Source organism: Vigna unguiculata, chromosome 4 (assembly GCF_037176805.1).
Source record: "Vigna unguiculata cultivar grain cowpea cultivar isolate G323 ecotype 2 chromosome 4, ASM3717680v1, whole genome shotgun sequence".
Lineage (NCBI taxonomy): Eukaryota > Viridiplantae > Streptophyta > Magnoliopsida > Fabales > Fabaceae > Vigna > Vigna unguiculata.
The window spans coordinates 43,661,867-43,681,551 of NC_140795.1; the positions used below are offsets into that span (position 1 = coordinate 43,661,867).

The 19,685-nt window shown below is 29.4% G+C and overlaps 1 protein-coding gene across 1 annotated transcript; it reads right to left on the reverse strand.

Annotated features, from left to right (window-relative positions):
• Positions 1 to 12,709: 12,709 nt before the first annotated feature.
• On the reverse strand, positions 12,710 to 19,604 carry LOC114181553 (short-chain dehydrogenase TIC 32, chloroplastic-like). Its single transcript, XM_028068032.2, has 8 exons — positions 19,415 to 19,604; positions 17,221 to 17,452; positions 17,057 to 17,136; positions 16,771 to 16,924; positions 16,215 to 16,293; positions 14,059 to 14,143; positions 13,164 to 13,234; positions 12,710 to 13,039 (listed from the first exon to the last, which is right to left on the reverse strand). The coding sequence occupies exons 1-8, from the start codon at positions 19,518 to 19,520 to the stop codon at positions 12,875 to 12,877; spliced, it is 972 nt and encodes a 323-aa protein (XP_027923833.2). The 5' UTR covers positions 19,521 to 19,604; the 3' UTR covers positions 12,710 to 12,874.
• Between the last annotated feature and the right edge of the window lie 81 nt (positions 19,605 to 19,685).

Here is a 19,685-nt window from a genome sequence, read left to right on the forward strand (position 1 = left end):
GAGGCCAAAAGGAGTGCCTTTAGGTCTCGTCCCAATATGCCTCGGTTCCAGACCCGAGGCAAAATGAGGAAAATAACTGGGGCAAAAAGCCCTTACTGCACTAGTGATGAATTGATTTAAAATTGCATGACTAAAAGCTACTATTTCCAAAATTATTTCTTAAATTATTTAGCATTAAATTTTAAGATATAATCTCAATAATATTTTAGGTAACAAATAAAGTACAAAATAATAAGAGAAAAAAAAGAAGAAAATAAATAATACAAAATTTAAACTCACTCGCTTACCTTAATTCCTTAATTCTATATATATAGTTTAATCCAATCAATGTGAAATGAATAGTTTCCCTATTTTTTCACAAATAATGTACATCACACTTCAGAATACCAAGTTTCTTAAAAATCTATCAAAAAGTACTATTAAGTATTTTTTTTTTTATCAGCAGTAAGTACTACTAAATGTAGAAACCTACACCAACAAATAAAATGTAGATATTGAAACCAAATCAATGAAATGAGAAAATAAATTAGAAAGATATTTTTTTTAACCTGTAAGTGGAAAAGGAAAAATTCTCCTGAAGGGCTTGTGAATGCAACTTATTTCAAGAACACTTACTCATGTGGTGAAATTCAAAATATATTTTTGATGAATAAATTAATCTTTAACCCTTTTTTTAGTTAGTCTATGTTATGGTTCTTTAATCAATTAAATAGTTCTACATAAATTTTCAAAATAATTTTAAAAAATCGTAAGTGTTTATGAAGAAAGTAGATATATATTTCAAATTAGTTTAGCATAACGTTGATAATTTTCTTTTGGTGAAAAAATATAATATATCAAGAAATATAAGAGTTCGTTACTAATTTATAATACAAAATACATTAGAAGAAACCATTAGCAGCGTTGATACCGATATGCCGGCTATAGTGTTAAATAAATGTAATTTCTTTTTGTATTTAAGTGTTTAATAATACCGATATGCCGGCTATAGTGTTGGTAAGTAAATATAATTTCTTTTTGTATTTAAGTGTTTATATTTATATAGACAGTTAAAGTTTTTAAATTTTAAAATAAAACTATTATAATTTATAAAGGAAAGTTCAGGTATCTCCCCACTGTGTTACAAAATAATGAATGGTGGCCATAATTAATGAGAAACAAGGTTATGTGGGAAACTTCTTTGGTTTGTCTTTGAGTGAATGTACATGCCATCTACCATATTAATGCGATCATGTACAATTAACACCTAAAGCGTTTTAAAAATATTATTCAAGAAACATAAAAAAATACATTTTTATATATTTTTATATGATTTTAATTCCTCTTATTGTAGTGCTTCTTTCTTCTCTCTTTTGTCATTTTCTTTTTCTTTCTCTCATAAAATTTCACTATCCCATCTCTCTGGTCTCATCATATCTCATATTTATCATCGTACTTCAAAATAATTTCAGATTTTCAAATAAAATAAGTTTATATTTATTCGATTTTTTTATGATATTGTAATCGATCTCTATAACACTCCAATTAAATAATTACTTTAATTAAATAACATGTCACACAGATAATATAGAAAACGAGTCTTGGAGTATAAACAACATTACTCCTTACAATATCTAAAAATATTTGTGGTGGCTTTCACTGCTCTACCGAGCTAATTGTTCCAATGTCTCAACCTCCACACACAAGGTTAGCCCCTAATGGGTTTCAGGCCTCTTGCTACTCTCACCACTCGAGTCAGTACGCTCTACGTGAGACTAAGTGACTCTTTAGAGCGTCAGGATGCAATCCTTACCTTGAATCCTTACTAAATTATATAGATGGAGCACCACCATGAACTCCCACTAACAGGGGTCATGGAATTACGTCTCGAGCAACTGAGACACCACCATGAGGTTTCACCTAGAGGCTCATGGAATTACGCCCTAAACAATGAGGCACCACCATGAAACTATCGTGGAATTACGTCCTAACCACACACAAATCATGCTTCACCAACCAAATAGGTACTTATCATGCATAACAATCTCATGCCAAACTTTATAACCAACCTTCATTCATATTCCATATTAAAACCATACCAAACTCATCATATTCGATCCATGAACCAATTCCATACATTCACATCACTCATTCCATGCTTTTAACATATTAATTCACCCAAACATGTGGCAAACATACAAGGACAGAGAAGAAAACAGAACCTGATGCATTCTCGCCCAACTTCTCGCTCAAGCAGAAGGGTCTCGCTCAGGCGAGAGTGTTCTCTCGCTCAGGCGAGCTCCCTCCGCCTAGGCGAGAGCTCGAAGAGGGAACAATGGTGTTGTCACGTTCTCTCGCTTAAGCGAGACCTCCTCGCCTGAGCGAGATGGCTTATCGCTCAAGACTGGAGCTCGTCGCCTGAGCGACAGCTCGCGCAACACCTGGGAGGGTTTTCTGATACTCTCGCTTAGGCGAGCTCTACTCGCTTGGGCGAGGTTATCAGACTTCCTCCACTATTCACGCATACAACAACCAAAAACTCATACAAACAACACCCAATACATTATCATACTATCGTAAACACCACACAAACATCAGAATCACCGAACGAAACTAAAAATGGACCAAAAAGATAAAAATGGGTGAAACCTTAGCTTCCCTTACCTGGAAAGAGCTAGCAAACTACTTCGACACCTAAGCCCACGAACACAACAGCTCCAAGAGCAGATTTAAGAGGTGGAAATAGTGACCCAGATGGAAAAACAAGGTTAAACTCATGAATCTTTATTGGTCCACGAAAAATAGAGTTTAAGGGAAAAGTATAAAGGCTAGAGGTCAACTTACGTGGAGAAGAAACGAGATTGAGCTAGCTTGAAGTGAACTAAGGACCAAACCTTAACAGAGCTTCTGTTGAGGGGAAAGAAGAGAGTAAGGTGGTTGTCTTTTTTTTTTTTGCAAAGTGGTAGAAATGAGAGGGGTTAGGCTGCCTTAAGGGCTTTGGACACCCTATGGGCCAACTGATTTGAGGCAACCCTTAAACATAAGGGCAGAAAAATAATGGGCCTTACAATCTTGGTCAAAGAAAATAATCTTTTCAATTTGTTTCATTCATATTAAAATTTTGTTAAATTTAAATATCTTACTCTAGATCCCTAAATATTAAAATAGTTATTGCTCAAATTTTGAAAATTGCTGTCAAGACAAGTATAAGTTTTCCGGTTTATAATAGTATTCTAGAATAGAATATTTATATATGGAAGTGACGAAGTCACTATATGTTGATTTTATGTAAGTTTTGTGTTTGATTGAATTATGGTATATTGAATAATGAAAAGTCCAAATATTTTAAGTGAGGTAGCAAAAAACTACATGCTATTAGACATTACAAAAAAATCTCGTATTATTGATGGTCATAATTCGTAAAAAATGAGTGAAATCTATTGATAATTTGTAATTTTCGACAGAATATGGATGGAACGACATATGTTGGTAATTTACTTGTTTGTAAAATTTATCGACAAATATATGAAATCCATCGGTAATTATCAATGGCATATGCTATGTTGTTAATGGTGACATTATCGATGAATTTATTTGTCGGTAACTGTGTTATATACAACCAAACAAAACCTGCCAATATAATATACACAACCAAATAAAAGGATACATTACATAATTATTGAACTAATAATATTATATAATAAAAACTCCTATATATAATGAAAACTCCTATAAATAAACACTCTTATACAATGAACATGAATGATACAATGAAAGGATTGAATATCTTAACATCGTAAACTCAAGAAGAATGATAGTGTTTTTTTCCCTTTTTTTCTAAATAAATGCAATAGTTTGGCTCTTGTTGAACTTCAATAAGCTCAACTCACCTTTCTCCAATAAAGTTCGAAAATAATGACTTATCTTTTAATCTTTTGTAGATCACTAACTACCAAAAGAGGACATAAATTTCTTTGTCCATAAAGATCTCCTGTAGTGCCTTCAACATTCGCTTCCGACCATAGACAATGTGCACTTTGAACTCAACTTGCACAATTTCTCATTGAGCCTACGTTTCAAATGCTCATTGGCCAATTAGAATTTGCAGAACTTGAGTTCAAAGTGCACATAACACATGCTTTGAAGCAAATGTCAAAAGTACTACAAAAATCTTTACGGACATATGGATTTATGGCCTTTTTGGTAGTTAATAATCTCTTAAAGATTAAAATATTTAAACTATAAGTTATGCTTTTTGGACTTCATTGGAAGAATGAGAGGTTAAGTTTATTAAAACTCAAAAAGAGCCAAACTACTACATTTATTTGGAAAAGAGGGAAAAACATTTAATCTTGAATCCTAAGAACTCAAATCATGAGTTCTTAGAATCATCACCATGCAAAGAGGACACATGTATTGAAATCTAAAGTTCAATACAAATTCTTTTCCAAATTAATAAAAGCACAAACTCATGACCTCTCAATATGCACCTAAACAACATGGAATATGTTTTTGGAGTTTTGCTAGTGATCTTACAACAGAAAAAGAACTAAACAAACAGAAGAAACACATATTCAATTTGGTTTTTCATGTTTTCAGCTAGGCAAAGTGTAAAAATTTTAAGGAAAGCATGCAAAGATCAACACAAAATTTACACTACAACATGAAATAGAAAGATAAAAAGATAAGCCTCAATGCGACTATATCAAGCTTTTAAGGCTTGTTTTAGTCCATAGAGTTCTTTTTTTCAATTTGTACACCTTATGCTAAGGGTGGGCAAAAAAATTAATTTACCTAATCTGGTCCAATTTTAAACTGAACCGGTCCACTGTAAAACTACTTTATAGATTCTGCTTTCTACTTTATATCCATTTTTTGTTTATTTTTTAGATCAGATTTTTATTTTATTTTTATAGATTTTAAAATATGGGAAATCTAAATTTTAACGTTGGATCAAACTTTTATCCAAACTTATCTGAACTGCATCCTATATTCCATGATTTCAATTCTCTGAACTCTAAATTTTTTCTCTCTTCTTTTGTTGCGGTTGATTGATTCAAGGTATCTGAATCTCTTCTCTCTTCTCCATTCCAACAACGTTTCTCGTTTCTCTTCTGTTTTATCTAGTTTTAAGTTTGATTCATTCATTTGTTTGATTTTTGTTTTAGAAAACAAACGATACTGTTGTGTTTTGATCGACACTGTTACGTTTTAATCGAGATCGATACCAACACTGACGGCAACATTGCTATCCCAGGTTTGTTTTCTCTTCCTTCCTTTCTACACTTTCACAGCTTAAGTTTGGTAGGACAACTTGGTCTAGACAAAACTTACTGGAAATAGGTAGAGCAATACTCTTTGCTTTATAATAAAAAAAATTGAACATTTTTTAAATTGTTATTAAGTTGTGAGTTTGCAAGTGTAATGTACTTTCACCCCGTTTAAGAATAGTAATGAGGCTATGCTAATTTTGGTGCTGTTAGGTTATCTCTATGAGAACGGTATAGACAAGTTTGTAGGGGATTCTGAAGAATGTTATAGGAAGTGTTACTTTATCCACATATTTGCATTTATCTATGCTGTTTAAATTTTTTCATTGCCCTTTTTCTGCGTATAAAAGTTTTTTTCTTGTGAAGACCATCTGGGTTCTTCCTGCCACTGTCTCTGTACATGAACTGTTTTGTCATATTTTATCATGTGCAGTTTGTTAGATATTTATATACAGTAATGATTTATAAAATATTCTGTATCTAACTGTGTTTAATTTGTTTTACCGCACTCTTCCTTGAGTATAAAAGTTTTTTTTCTTGTGAAGGCCATCTGGGTTCTTCTTTCCACTGTCTTATTCCTATCCTTGATCCATTGAAGCCTAATTTGCTTTTTATACGTGAGTGTAAATATATTTTGAAAACTATAAATCAACAAAATGAAAACTAATGTTCTACCTTAGCTATAAACTTCCTCTATCACTCTGAAATGGGTTTCGTTTGAAGCAAACTAAAGTGACAACTATATCCCTTTACCATAGTTAATTAACTAGCTCTCCATCTTCAAACCTAGCCCTCACTCTACACTTTAACTCTTCTCCTTTTTTTTATAATGCATAGTCTGTAAACTAATATTGTGTTAGGAATCACAATTAACATTTTCTTTATTTGAATTTGGGTTAATGAGTCATGGAAGAGATTTTGAACTTTGTAATCGAATGGGTGTTGGTGCATTCTATTTGAAAAGAATGTTAAAATTGCCATGAACTATAGAGTGTTTTGGATTTGTTATTTTTTAATGTTAGTGATATTGTATGAGGAAGTAATGACTTTATAATCATTTTCATTACCAAAAGATTAAATGACTTTATATGGACAATTATATGATTTTAATTTTTTTTAATGTTAAGAATTTAAATAATATAGTATGTTTAATCTTTAATACTATTAAATTTATAATATTTTTATATTTTTATTATTTTATATATTATTTTACCTTTTTAAAAAATATTTATGTATTGGATGAAATAATTATTTTATTTTTAAAATATAAATTTAAAATAAAAATTAAATTTATAAAAAGTTAAGTTTCATTAAAAATGGATTTAGATTCTTAATTGATCTAAATATTTAGATATGGATATCTAAGTTGATCCTAATATTTGGATATAGATTTTAAAATATCCAAATTGTTTTTTTTTAAAAAAATGGATATGGATCAAAATCTAAACAATATATTTAGATTCAAATTGGATATGGAGCGGATATCTAAATATCCAACCCATGCCCACCCCACCTTATGCTCATGTCCAATCTTGATATAGCCAAGGGTTGTGTCATGTCCTGCTATTGGAGAAAACATTTATGACCCTGTATTATTGCTTGTATCCTTTGGCCACCAATGCACCTTATACTTGTCAACTTCACCCTTTTCTTTAAGCTTTTTTTTTAAACCCACTTTACACTAATGGTTTTGTGTTCTTTAGGGAGATCAATCAACTCTCAAGTGTAATTTCTTTCAATGGCGTCAATTTTATCATCCATTGCTTTTCGCCACTTTTCAACTTTGTCATCATGCTTCTTCCTTTTCTCATCCGAGATATGGGCATAAGCGATGCATCTAAAAATCTTGAAATGATCCACATAGGGTTGTCTCCCACTCCAATCCTCTTCCTGTGCTCATGTTTTTAACAGAAAAAGTTGGACTTTTATTAAGCACATGAATGCTCCAATTAATTGCTTCTAGCCAAAAGGTGTTTGGTACTCTTCCTCTTATGAACAAACTTCTCACCATGTCAAGGATGGTTTTGTTTTTCCTCTTCGATACACCATTTTGTTGTGGTCTATATGTTGTTTGAGCTCTATTTAGATACCATGATGTTCATAATAAGCTTCAAATTCTTTTTAAGCAATATTTTTCACCATGATCAGTTCGAAGGGTTTGAATGATCTTTCTTACTTCGTTTTCTACACGAGTCTTGAAGATTTTAAAAATGGAGAAAACTTTTGATTTGTTTTGTAGGAAATAAACCTAAGTTTTCCTAGAAAAATCATTATTGAAGGTAATTAAATAGTTTTTACCTCTAATGGAAGACAATTTTATTGGATCACATATGTCTGAATGCACAAACTCCAAAAAGCTTTTGCTTTCCATGATTTCCCTTTCGAAAATTGATTGCGATGTTGTTTGCCTACAACACATTCTTCACAAATTTTTGAGGGAGGTGTAATTTTGGGAAGTCTAGTGACCATATTTTTCTGTTGGAGTGTTCTTAATCTACCCAAAATTCAGATGGCCATAATGAAAATGCCATAACCATGCAACATCCTTCAATTTTGTTGAAAAACATGTGTGGTTACTAACATGAATATAAAGAGGAAATATTCGATTTCATGTCTTTATGGCTTCAATAATTAGATTTGCCTTTGAATCTTTAATTTTGCGTACTTCATCTTTAAAAAACAATTCATATCCATTTTTGAGCAGTTGGCTAACACTTAGAAGATCTGTTTTCAAATCAGGGACAAAGAAAACATTAAAGATAGCCTCATTGGTGTCATCACCAAGCTTTACTTTATCATGATATGTCGCATTCAAGTTAGTGAATATTGAGTTGTCCCCACTCATATAATTGCTGCAAGTAGGGATGTCAACAAGGCTAGTAGGCTACGAGTAGTACCTTCCCCATACCCTACCCGCTGGATAAATATCCGTCTCGTATCCATATTGGGTATATGTTATGTGGGTACCCGCATATTTTTTTAATATCCACAGGTACTCGCAAGTATTTACAAAAAAAATTAATATTTAGCAACATATTTTAACTATAAATTCAAATAAAAATAGAATGCATAACATTCATAAATTTCAAACAAAGTGCAAATAACCCATTTAAATAGTAGAATGGCAGTTTACAAAGAAATGAAAATTACAATTGATAAAAACAATCGATTCAAAATCAATATGTTAATGTTTCAATCATGTTTTTTTTTTTAATTTAAATTATAGCATAACGGGTACGGGTATCCAAGGGTACAAATACTATGATATTCGTACCCGTTCCTTTAACATGCAGGTATAAAAAATGTCCGCACCCGTTATCCGCGGATATCCATTTACGATATTCATTTCTTATCCATTGTTTAAGTACCACAAACTTTTACTTGATTCCTTCTCTTCTAGACAAGATATTAGAATGCACACTTCTTCTCTTATGTTTTAGCAAAGTTAGATTTTTCTACATGCTCCTTGGACAACTTGGTCCTGCACTCTAATTTGTAATGGTCATACCAATGACATATAAAACATTCAATGTTAGACTTGTCTGTTGACTTGTAGTTTGTTATGTGATGGCTCCGTCTTCTTCTTCCTTTTTCCTATTGCTGATGTTGATTTTCTCTGTAGTTTTCTTTGCCACAACCTTGACCCCTTCCTCTGCCTTTACCTCTACCCCTTCCTCTACATGTTGAATGAGTGTTGGTAGAAGCCTCCAAAGCTTGCTCTTCTCCTATTGAATTTGAACTTCGGTTCATCTTTTGCTTATGTACTAACAAAGAAATTTTCAATTCATCAAGGGAGAGTGCATCAATATCTTTGGACTCTTCAATTGAACACACACCATAATAAACTATTGGTGTTAGGGATCGCAAAATCTTTTCAACAATGGTGACATATTTCATCTTCTCACCATGGAATCACATCTTGTTCTTTATCTCCATTGTTCTTGCAAAATAGCTAGAAACATATTCACCATCCTTGATTGCTAATGTCTCAAAGTCTCTTCTTAAAGGTTAAAGTTGTGAACACATCACTCTAGCAGACCCTTGGTACTTTTTCTTCAAAGAATCTCAAATGTCCTTGGAAGTTTCTTTGCAAATAACGGTTTCCAAGATGCAGCAATCAATAGCTTGGAAAATATATTTTTTTTGCCTTTAAATCCTTCAGCCTTCTAGCCTCCAAAAATGTTTTATGAGGTTCTATCAAAATTGTGCCTTCTGCTGACTCTTGAATTCCAGATTGGCCAATACTCTTTTGATCGAAGAAAGTTCTCCATTAGTATGCTCCAATGGTCATAGTGACCATCAAACCGTAGAATTATTGCTTGCACAAAGTTAGAATTTGTAGACATGATTATGGGAAAGAAATAAATCTTAAACCTCACGTGTCTCACTCACAGGATCGCAACCTACTCTTGATACCACTATTAATGGAATGGCAAATATAAAAGCCTTTTTATAAGCTTATACATAACAAATGGTATAATTACTAATTTGGTCCCCTAACTTTTAGTTTAGTTCAATTTAGTCCCCTTATTATTGGTTGATTCAATTTAGTACCCCAATTATTTAAAAGGGTTCAATTTGATAATCTCCGTTAAGTTAAGTTGAAGTTAACACTGTTTCCGTACATGATACGTGTCAAGTTGTGAATTTTTTTAATGTTTTTTAATTTTTTTCTAAAAATTTATCATCTGCTACATGTCAGGTTATTGTCATGCCACGTGAAAGTTTACCGTCATGACATGTGGTAGTGGTAATAGTCATTTTTCAATTTAGTCCTCTATTTAAATTTTTGGTTCAATTTAGTATCCCTATTTTTTAAAAGATCTAATTTTGTCCTCTCCAATTTGAGACCAAATTAGTAAACAAGCTTAATTACAACTTATATATACATGCTACAATAATTTTTTTTAATATATACATCAAATCACTTTACCTAAATACTCAAATTATTTTATTTTTTATACTTTTACCTTTGTAAGTTTTTACACTTGTAAAAAATAAAATAATTTGAATATTTAGGTGTAGTGATTTGATGTATAAATTCAAAACAATTATTTTAACATGTATATATGTTATAATTAAACTTATTTACTAATTTGGTCTCAAATTCAAAAGGACAAAATTGAATCATTTTAAAGAATTGAGATACTAAATTGAAACAAAAATTTAAATAGAGGACTAATTGAAAATAATTATTACCTTTACCACGTGTCATGACGATAAACTACCACGTGGCACGACGGTAAACTGCCATGTGGCACGATGGTAACCTGACACGTGACAGTTTATAAATTTTTAGAAAAATAAAATAAAAAAAGGTTAAATTACTCTTTTAGTCCATCTATTTGTCATGAAATTTCAGTTTGGTTCTCAAGTTTTTCTTTGTCTCAATTTGGTCCTCATTTTCTTAAAAATGACTTAATTTGGTCATCACCGTTAGTTTGACCAAACGGTGTTAAAGTTAACGCACATGTGGTTTTTTTGAATTTTTAAATTTTTAATTTTTAAATTTTTTTAAATTTTTTACACGTGTCACTTCATAGTTGTGCTATGTGTCAAAATTGTTAATTTTTGACACGTGGTACAATTGTGAAGTAACACGTGTAAAAATTAAAAAAATTTAAACAAAAAAATAAAAAAAGACAATTTTTAATTATTTTAATAAGAGTTAAAGATTATCTAAATAACAGTTTATTTCATGATGTAAAATTTCAATTTATTTTTAAAACTAAATTTTCCTTTTTTATTTTTCTCATCCTTTATTTCCTCCTTTTATTTTCATTTGTTTTTTTGGCACGACTTGTCACTATTGGTGACTAAGCAGGGTGTATCCATGATCCATATGTTCTTGAAAGAGAAAAATATCAGAAAAACCATCATCTATATCTATCAAATTATTAATTATGAATTTTCTAAATAATAAATAACTAGTTTTCATAAACACGATTTAAAAAATAATACTACACTTTCCACAAATTTCTTATAAACACTTCCATTTATAATACACTAAATCGTTAGAACACATTTATAAACTTTTAGTTTTATCTTAACTTTTCGAAAATTAAACCACCACACACAACACCCTATTTCCTTTTTCTTTTTATGACACCAAAGCATATTCAAAAGATCTTAATATATACCTTGGTGGAAAACCAAGTTTATTCCAATGACCTTTCTATAAGATCAACTTTCTATTAGGCACACAAATTTATCCATAAAACTCAATATTTCATCAACTCATACGTTAAAATTACTCGAATTTTCTTGTTCTTTTACTTTTACTCTAATAATAAAATTTTGAGCAAGACATACGATGATTTCGTCAACTCAAATTTATATTACAGATTATATTTTGAAATATATTTTATATTTTATATTATACACAATTCAAAATACAAAATTTTGTATTCCACAATGTATAATAGCGAGAACAAAACCAAAATTCAATCTCTTTGATGAACATGCGAGACAATGGGTGTTCCAACACTAGATGAGGTGTTGCGATGCGACAGTGAATCTGGGAGTGCAGGTTGAAATGTGTGGAGGTGCAGAAAGAATTTACCAAGAAGGCATAAACACTTATGAGACGACTTCTGCACCTTCATAAATTTCTTCTTTGTATAAAGAAAATTCTCATTTTTGTTCTTTCTATATTGTATAATCTTGTATAATCTGAAAATCAAAAACAACTTTTGAATGGTATAATTCAAAAGTTAATTTTTTTCTTGAAAAATATTTTTGAATTACATAATTTAAAAACTAAAAATAATTTTGGATTGTATAATCAAAATATTTCTAAATTATATTATTTTATGTCATTTTTTACTTTCAATTTACATAATGAAAAAACGCAAAAGAGATATATATATTTTTTTATATGGATTACACTCACATATTTTTTCCTTTTCTTAGTTCTTAACTCGATTATTCTCTATGAATATATATACTTGGATAAAGAAAGTGATCATACCAAAATTTTACACAAAATATATTTAAAAAACTATTTTATAAATTTTTATTTGTTATGGCATAAAAAATTTAAAATAATATAATAATATGTTTTTCACAATTAATTTTCGAAGAAAAAAAAATGTTATTAATGCATGAAGACATAAATGCAAATAAGTACGACATGGGTGACATTTGAGAAGATGAAGGTGGTGCATTATGTAAAAAAGACAACCTATGATTGGGTTTTTGTCTACAGCTTCTCTCCCTCCCGATTCCACCAATAATAAACGAGATAAATGAATTTTAGAAAGGTTGTTAAAATAATTTTTATTTTATTTTCATCATAAATATTATTTCTAATATTACTCATATTATTGTTATCGTTAAAATAATAATCCATTATTGTTACTCATTTATAATTATTATTGTTATATAATAATTATAGAAATATGAAATATGAACTAATTAGTTCAGTTTCATACAGGGGAAACAATTTTAAAATACTCACAAACTTTTCCCAATGGTTTTTACTACATAGATATATCTTACACAAGCCATCAAACTTTAAGGTTGAAGAACAACACAGTATTTTCTTACAAATTATAACATGTTTATCAATAGAACTACATTTTATTTACTTAAAAGGTATTCCTTCTAATTACCATTGTCAGTGTTCATTTTTGGTTAGTTAAATTGATGCTAAAATCCCATAGTTTCTTAGCCAAATCCATGTCCCTTCCATCCAAAGATGTTTCTGAAACATTATTATCTGCAAAATACTTGCCACTCATTCCACTCACTTGTGGGTGCAATGCTAAATAGCATGTTGTTGATGCTCCCTATCATCATGTAATACAATCAAATAGTAAGACAAAACTATAGTTATTCAACAGTAAGAGTTAAATGTGTTAAACTTTTAAGTAACAAAAAGAATTAATCTATTTTCATGGTGATTCAACTTACTTGCTGCACATTTTTCAACACAAATCGCTCTAGGCAACGAATTACAAATGGACCTAGAATATTCTTTATACCTGCATAAACCATACAAAGATGGCTATAAAACTCAACGTGTCATCTTATAGAACATTATAAAAAAAAATTTTATTAGTGATTGATTTTAATAATAAAAATAATTAGTTATTATAGTGACCGGTGTAGATACTAATTTGTAAGTTAAAAATTATTATTAACTAAAATAATTTTTAAATTGGTCATTATAATAAATTGATTTCTAAATTGGTCACTAATATTAACTATCAAAGTTTTAACCACAAAAAAAAATTGATCTCGAAATTTGTATTTAAATTGATCACTAATGGAACAAATTTAGAAACTAATTCTTTTGGTAGCTAAACATTTGGTAACTAATGTTAGTAATCAATTTAGAGACTAATTCACTATAATGACTAATTTAGAGACCAATTTAGAAATTATTTTAACTACCAATAATTTTAATTTATAAATTGATATCTAAATTGGTTACTTACTAATTATTTTTTTTCCTAAAATTGATCATTAACAAGAGATTTTCTTGTGATGAAAAATATATACTTGGAACAAAAAGAAAATACTTTACCTATATGTTGATGTTGAATATATAATTATAAAGACATGTAAGTTTGAATTGAGTAGGTAGAACAACTAATAAATTGAACACAATTATTGTCAATTTTCAAGCAACGTTAATGTTTATGTACAAAATATAAGATTAATGCCAAAACTGTATGTATTGAAACTTTTGGAAGATACTTCGAAGTAGAAGATTGTGTAGATTAATTGTTTAGCAGTTTAGACACGGTTATTTACATTATTTTTATGTAGACTGTAAATTTATATAAATATATTAATTAATTACCTGTCAGCAATCGATTGTGAAGATATATATTTGTGGTAATAAATCCTGGATGAAGAGAATTCGCAGTAATATCTACTCCATCTTCCTGGTCAATTTTAATATTGAACAAAAGTATTATATAAATATCACAGACAACTATTTAATGCATTGTTATATCTTAATTTTGAAAAGTTACATCATAAACAAGAAAAACAACCTTTTATATGCTTTCATTTATTGTCCTAACTATTTCCTATACAAATCTCCTAAATCGAAAATAATGTGTTATTAGGTGGTATTTTTATTGATAAAATAAAAATAAATATTTTTGTCAAATAAAAAGAAGATGAGAAAATTAAGCTTTTTAGGTTAGAAGTTAAGACTTAAAACTTTTGTAACTGCTGAATGGGATTCTCTGTATCAGCAATGTTCACCAGGTTGTCTTAAACGAGAAACTATGAATAGGGATGTCAATGAGCGGGTAGGATACATGTAGTAGTTCCTACATATCCTATCTGCTGGATAAATATTCGTCTCGTACTCGTCTCCATATCTGTCGGAAATCCATTATGCGGGTATCCACATAATTTTTTAATATCCACGGATATTTACGGGTACCCGCACCGTATTTATAACTAAATAAAAATACATATTTAACAACATATTTTAATCGTAAATTCAAATAAAATGCAATACATAACATTCATAAATTTTAAACAAAGTGTAAATAATTCATTTAAATAGTGTTGAATGACAATTTACAAAGAAATTAATTCTTTTTAAAACTAATTGATAAAAAAATAACTCATTCAAAATCAATGTCTTAATATTTTAATCATGTATTTTTTTTAATTTAAATTAGAGTATAGTGGGTACAAGTATCCATACGTACGGATACTATATTACCCGTATCCGCCCCATTAACACGCGGGTATTAAAAATACCCGTACCCGTTACCCACGGGTATCCATTTACAATATCCATTTTCTATTCGTTATGGATTTTATTCACAGATACCTGCAGATACGAATATTTTTGACATCTCTAACTATGAATGGTGGAAGCAACAACTTGGTAGCATTAATGAACAAACCACAGACATTAGGAGAGAAATTAATGAGAAATAAATGGAGAGTACAAAGGCTTATAGAGGAAATATGAAATAAAAGGAAATGTTTGGGGTACAGAGTTATTGTAGAGTGTGGTTGGAGAGCAAATGAGGTCATAGATGAGAGAAATAAGAAAGGTTTTTCCTTTTTAAGATTGACTTTGAGAAAACATGATTTAGTGGATTGGAAGGTCTTCCAATATTAAGTTGGTTGGGATGATGATAGTTAGATCATCACCACAATATCTTATTGAAATTTCTATCACAATTTTATTCTTAAAAGATGTCTCGGATGTACGAAGAAGGAATATATATTTAAAATTTCTGTTGGTCTTATTGAAGATCTCACATCACTAGAGATAAGGTAAGTTTACGGTATATAAGTAGGTGCAAATCTTATCTTTCAAATTAGTTTTGTAAGGTTAAGCTAGACTTAAAATCCACTTCTTAACATAATATCAAGCCATGAGTGTGAGTCTATACTAGAGATTTGTTATTTGTTGGGTTTAATATGTCTTCGTTCTTGGGAGATTTGTTGTTTGTCTGACCTATCGTGTCATCTGCTATCAGGCCGTTGTCGAACAATCCTATAGTGGTTAGTCTCACGTTTGAAATGTATATTTCTGGACATGAGAGGATGTATTGAAAATCCCATATTAGCTAAAGATAAAGCAAATAGTATATAAATTGATACAAATCTCATCTTATAAGTCAATTTTGTGAATTTGAGTTGAACTTGACATTCATTTCTTAATAGGCCTTGAACTTTTAAAAGAGGTGAAACTATTGACTATAATAGAAGAGAAGGTAGAGGATCTAACAACTTTTGATGAAGTGTTTCTAAGAAATTAATGAAGATGGTAACTACAATTAAGAGGAACAACCCTATGGTTCAGAAACTCAGTTTCCAAGTATGGAGTTGGAGAACCATGTTAGTCGGTATTTATTTACTTCTAAAAGCAATATTGCTGATAAAAAAAAAACTATAGACAACAACATTGTTTCATTAATTATGGTTAAAAGAACTTATGAATTAAACAAAATAATGAAAAGTTGAGTGTGGTAGAACCTTGAAACGTCTTGCAAGTTCATTGGCATGTAAAATGTTAGCAAGCTTTGATTGTCCATATGCACGCCACTTGTTGTAACTGTAACAATATTTCATTAACAATTCATTTTAGTGATAAAAATTGTTAATTGTTATAGTGACTAATTTATATATTAATATACAAAATAAAAAATTATTTTTTTTATCAGCAAAGAAAAGACCTACTAAAAGTGATTAATCAACATTTTACATAATTTGAACTTATCATATAATATAGTTATAAAAAAAATGCTTATTAATTCAAAGGGTTTTGTCACCATGTTTGTGAAAAAGAAGAAAAGCTTAAGAGAACTTTAATGTGTTTTAGGTTTCAGCTTTAGGGCTCACTCTCAAAATAACATTGTGTTTGAGAAGAAAAGGAATATTTGAGAGGATTTTAATGAGGGAGGGTTTAACTTTCTCATAGTAGCATTAATCAACCTAACTAGTTACTAACTAACAAAATATCTCTTACAAAACTATTATTATATGAGAATGATTAACACAAGTTAATCTACTTGCATAGATTTTGAACTACCTTGATGGATCATTAAGTTTGTCAAAAAGGATTCCTTTAGGATAAGTAAACCTATGACCCATGGAGGAGACATTAACAATTCTTCCTTGTATCTTACTTTCTCTTGCGGTTTTCTTCATATTATCCAACAACAGATTTGTCAGAAGAAAATGACCTGTCAAATTATGTTCCACAAAATGCAAACAATGAGATTAATTTCAAAATTTCTCTAAATTTATAGAAATAACAAAGTTTATTCACATGTTATGCCAAATCTTAAGTGTAAAATTAGATAAATTGAGAATACCTAAATAATTTATAGCAAATTGAAGTTCAATGTTATCCTTGGATAGCATGAAAGGGGATGCAAAAATCCCTGCATTGTTTCTTAGAATTTAAAAAGAAAAAAAAGAATTAGAAAGAATGATTTATTACGTAGTGAAATAGTAAATTAGAAAGTTGAATGCTTACATCAAAATATTCAATGGAAGAGAAGTTGAATTAAACTCATCTGCAAAATGATGAACAGAGGCCATGGAACTTAGGTCTAACTTCATCACATCAACTTTAGCAGTGGGAATTTGCTTAAGAATCGATTCCTTCACATTATATGCATCAATCATTTCAATCACTCCCATAATCACATGGACACCACGCAATGCAAGAACTCGTGCTGTCTCTGCACCTATACCACTTGATGCACCTATTGTTTTATACAATGATAATCAATAAAATTTTCGCTACAACATTCTCATCACGTTAGTGGGAGCATAGTGATACTATTGGAAAAATAATAATAAATTATGACTTATTATGTCAGAATTATTAACATAATTGTTAAGTTAGATTTATTATGATAGATATACTAAACTCTGGTATAATAAGTTCAACATGTCAAATATTTTTTTATGTTATAAAAAATCATATTTTTTATATCATCTACAACTATGATATCGATAATCGATATAATAAGTATCGCGTACAATTGTGTAAAAACAACTTGATGTAGTGTAAGAACAACTTGATGCGCGTGGTTTGTAACAATGTAATCGATCTACTTAATATAAGGTATAATGTTACTTTTAGGAGAAAAACTAAATACTCACAAATTTTATTTTATAGAATATGTGAAGAAAAAGAAAATAGTATATATATGTGGACTTGAACCACGCATACGAAATTATTATTATATTTTATATATATTTTTGTGGATTAAGCCAACGATAAATAAGCAACAAATGTTCATTTCAATTTAACTAACTGCAAACATTTTGCATCTAGAGAATGAGTGTGTTGCCATCACTAAACCGACGCCTTCATTTTTTTTTCGTCAATTTTACACTGCTGACGTCATTTTTTGCCGACGAAAATAACATACATTCTTGTAATGATATTTGTTCATTAAGCTGACTTTGGTTTTTTTTATTCTTTAAATAGAACAATAGTTATTTGATGGAATAAAACAAATTAATTATAAAGAAAACTGGTTATAAAATCCCTTTATAAAATAAAAGTTAAACACTAACTTTATCACGACATTATCTTTTTATTGATAGTGGTTTTTTATAAGAATTAATGATAAAACATTAGATACATCTCTTCACTTTTTTATTATCACAAAAAAAATTATTATGATAATAATTATTGTAATGAAAAATATTAATAATTTATACAGAAAAAATGATTTTATTCTACATATTTTTTTTATTATATAGATAGATTTATTTTTCTTATAAAAATAATTACTCAAAAAATAAGATTAAAAATAATTGTATACGCAAAAGAAAAAAAGATTCCTTAATTATTATCGGTACAGATAATAAACTGGAACTGGTCATCTGTGGTCAACCTACCCCACACATCTGTCCGTATTAATTTTATTTTTAAGCTTTTTAGTGATAAATTAAATATAATTAAATACTTCTATTTATTGCTTTATTGATAATATATATTTATAAGTGTGATTTTAAATTTTATTTCATTTTAATATTTTTTATAATATATTTCTTTATTTACTTATGAAAATAATAAATTTTTAATTTTTAAGTTTTTATTTAATACTTATATTTGAAAAAAAATCATAACTTTTACAAGATATTTAAATTTGTAAATTACAATTTTACGAAAACTGTTTATTTTTAAATTTTTGCACTCCACGAACATGTAATTAGACACGAAAGATCGGACATATTAATGATATTATCTATGTAATTCTGCAACACCATTACATTATAATTCTATGCTTTCAAAGGATAAATCTATAACAGACTCCAAAATAGATTATATTTTCAATGTGGTATTCTTCAATTCAATTCTCCGAGATACTTTTAAGGACAAATCTGTAATGAATTTCAGATTCTAAAATGGATAATATTTTTAATGTGATAATTAATTCTACAGTTTGAATTAACACTTTTCCTTAACGAAATGATAGTTTCTCTTAATTTTTTTACCATTAAAGGACTGTGAACTCTTACCAGAAACTTAAATTACAATGTTTAGATTGCAGAGACAATTCTGATATTTCATATATATGTTTATTAGAATCAAATTCCTCTATTTATATATTTTATAAGATAATCTTTTTCTTTACCTCATGAAAAATGTGACGAGTCTTGAACAGAAAAAGAAGAAGATTGAGAAAGAGAAAGAGAAAAAGAGTGACCTGTGACAATTGCAGTGAGAGCAGTAGCATGGATTCCATGAGTAACTTCTTCTGCAGTGGAAGATGATGAAAACCCAGAATCTCCTTTTCTAATGAATGGCCACATCTTTCTTTTTTGTATCAGACTCTCTACTTCTATATCTTCTGTATTATTGCAGAAATGCAGTAGCAGCTGATATAAATTGTGTGTGCAGTAACACACCTACACAAATCATAAATGTAGGTGTTAGACAGCAATTTGGTTACATGGTCCCTCAAACTACCATTTTTG

Coding starts and splice junctions, on each gene's coding strand:
- LOC114181553 (XM_028068032.2), bottom strand. CDS start 19,520: ATGTGGCCATTCATTAGAAAAGGAGATTCTGGGTTTTCATCATCTTCC. Junction 17,137..17,220: donor CTTCCATTGAATATTTTGAT/GTAAGCATTCAA, acceptor TTAAATTCTAAG/AAACAATGCAGGGATTTTTG. Junction 16,925..17,056: donor ATTTGCTATAAATTATTTAG/GTATTCTCAATT, acceptor ATAATTTGACAG/GTCATTTTCTTCTGACAAAT.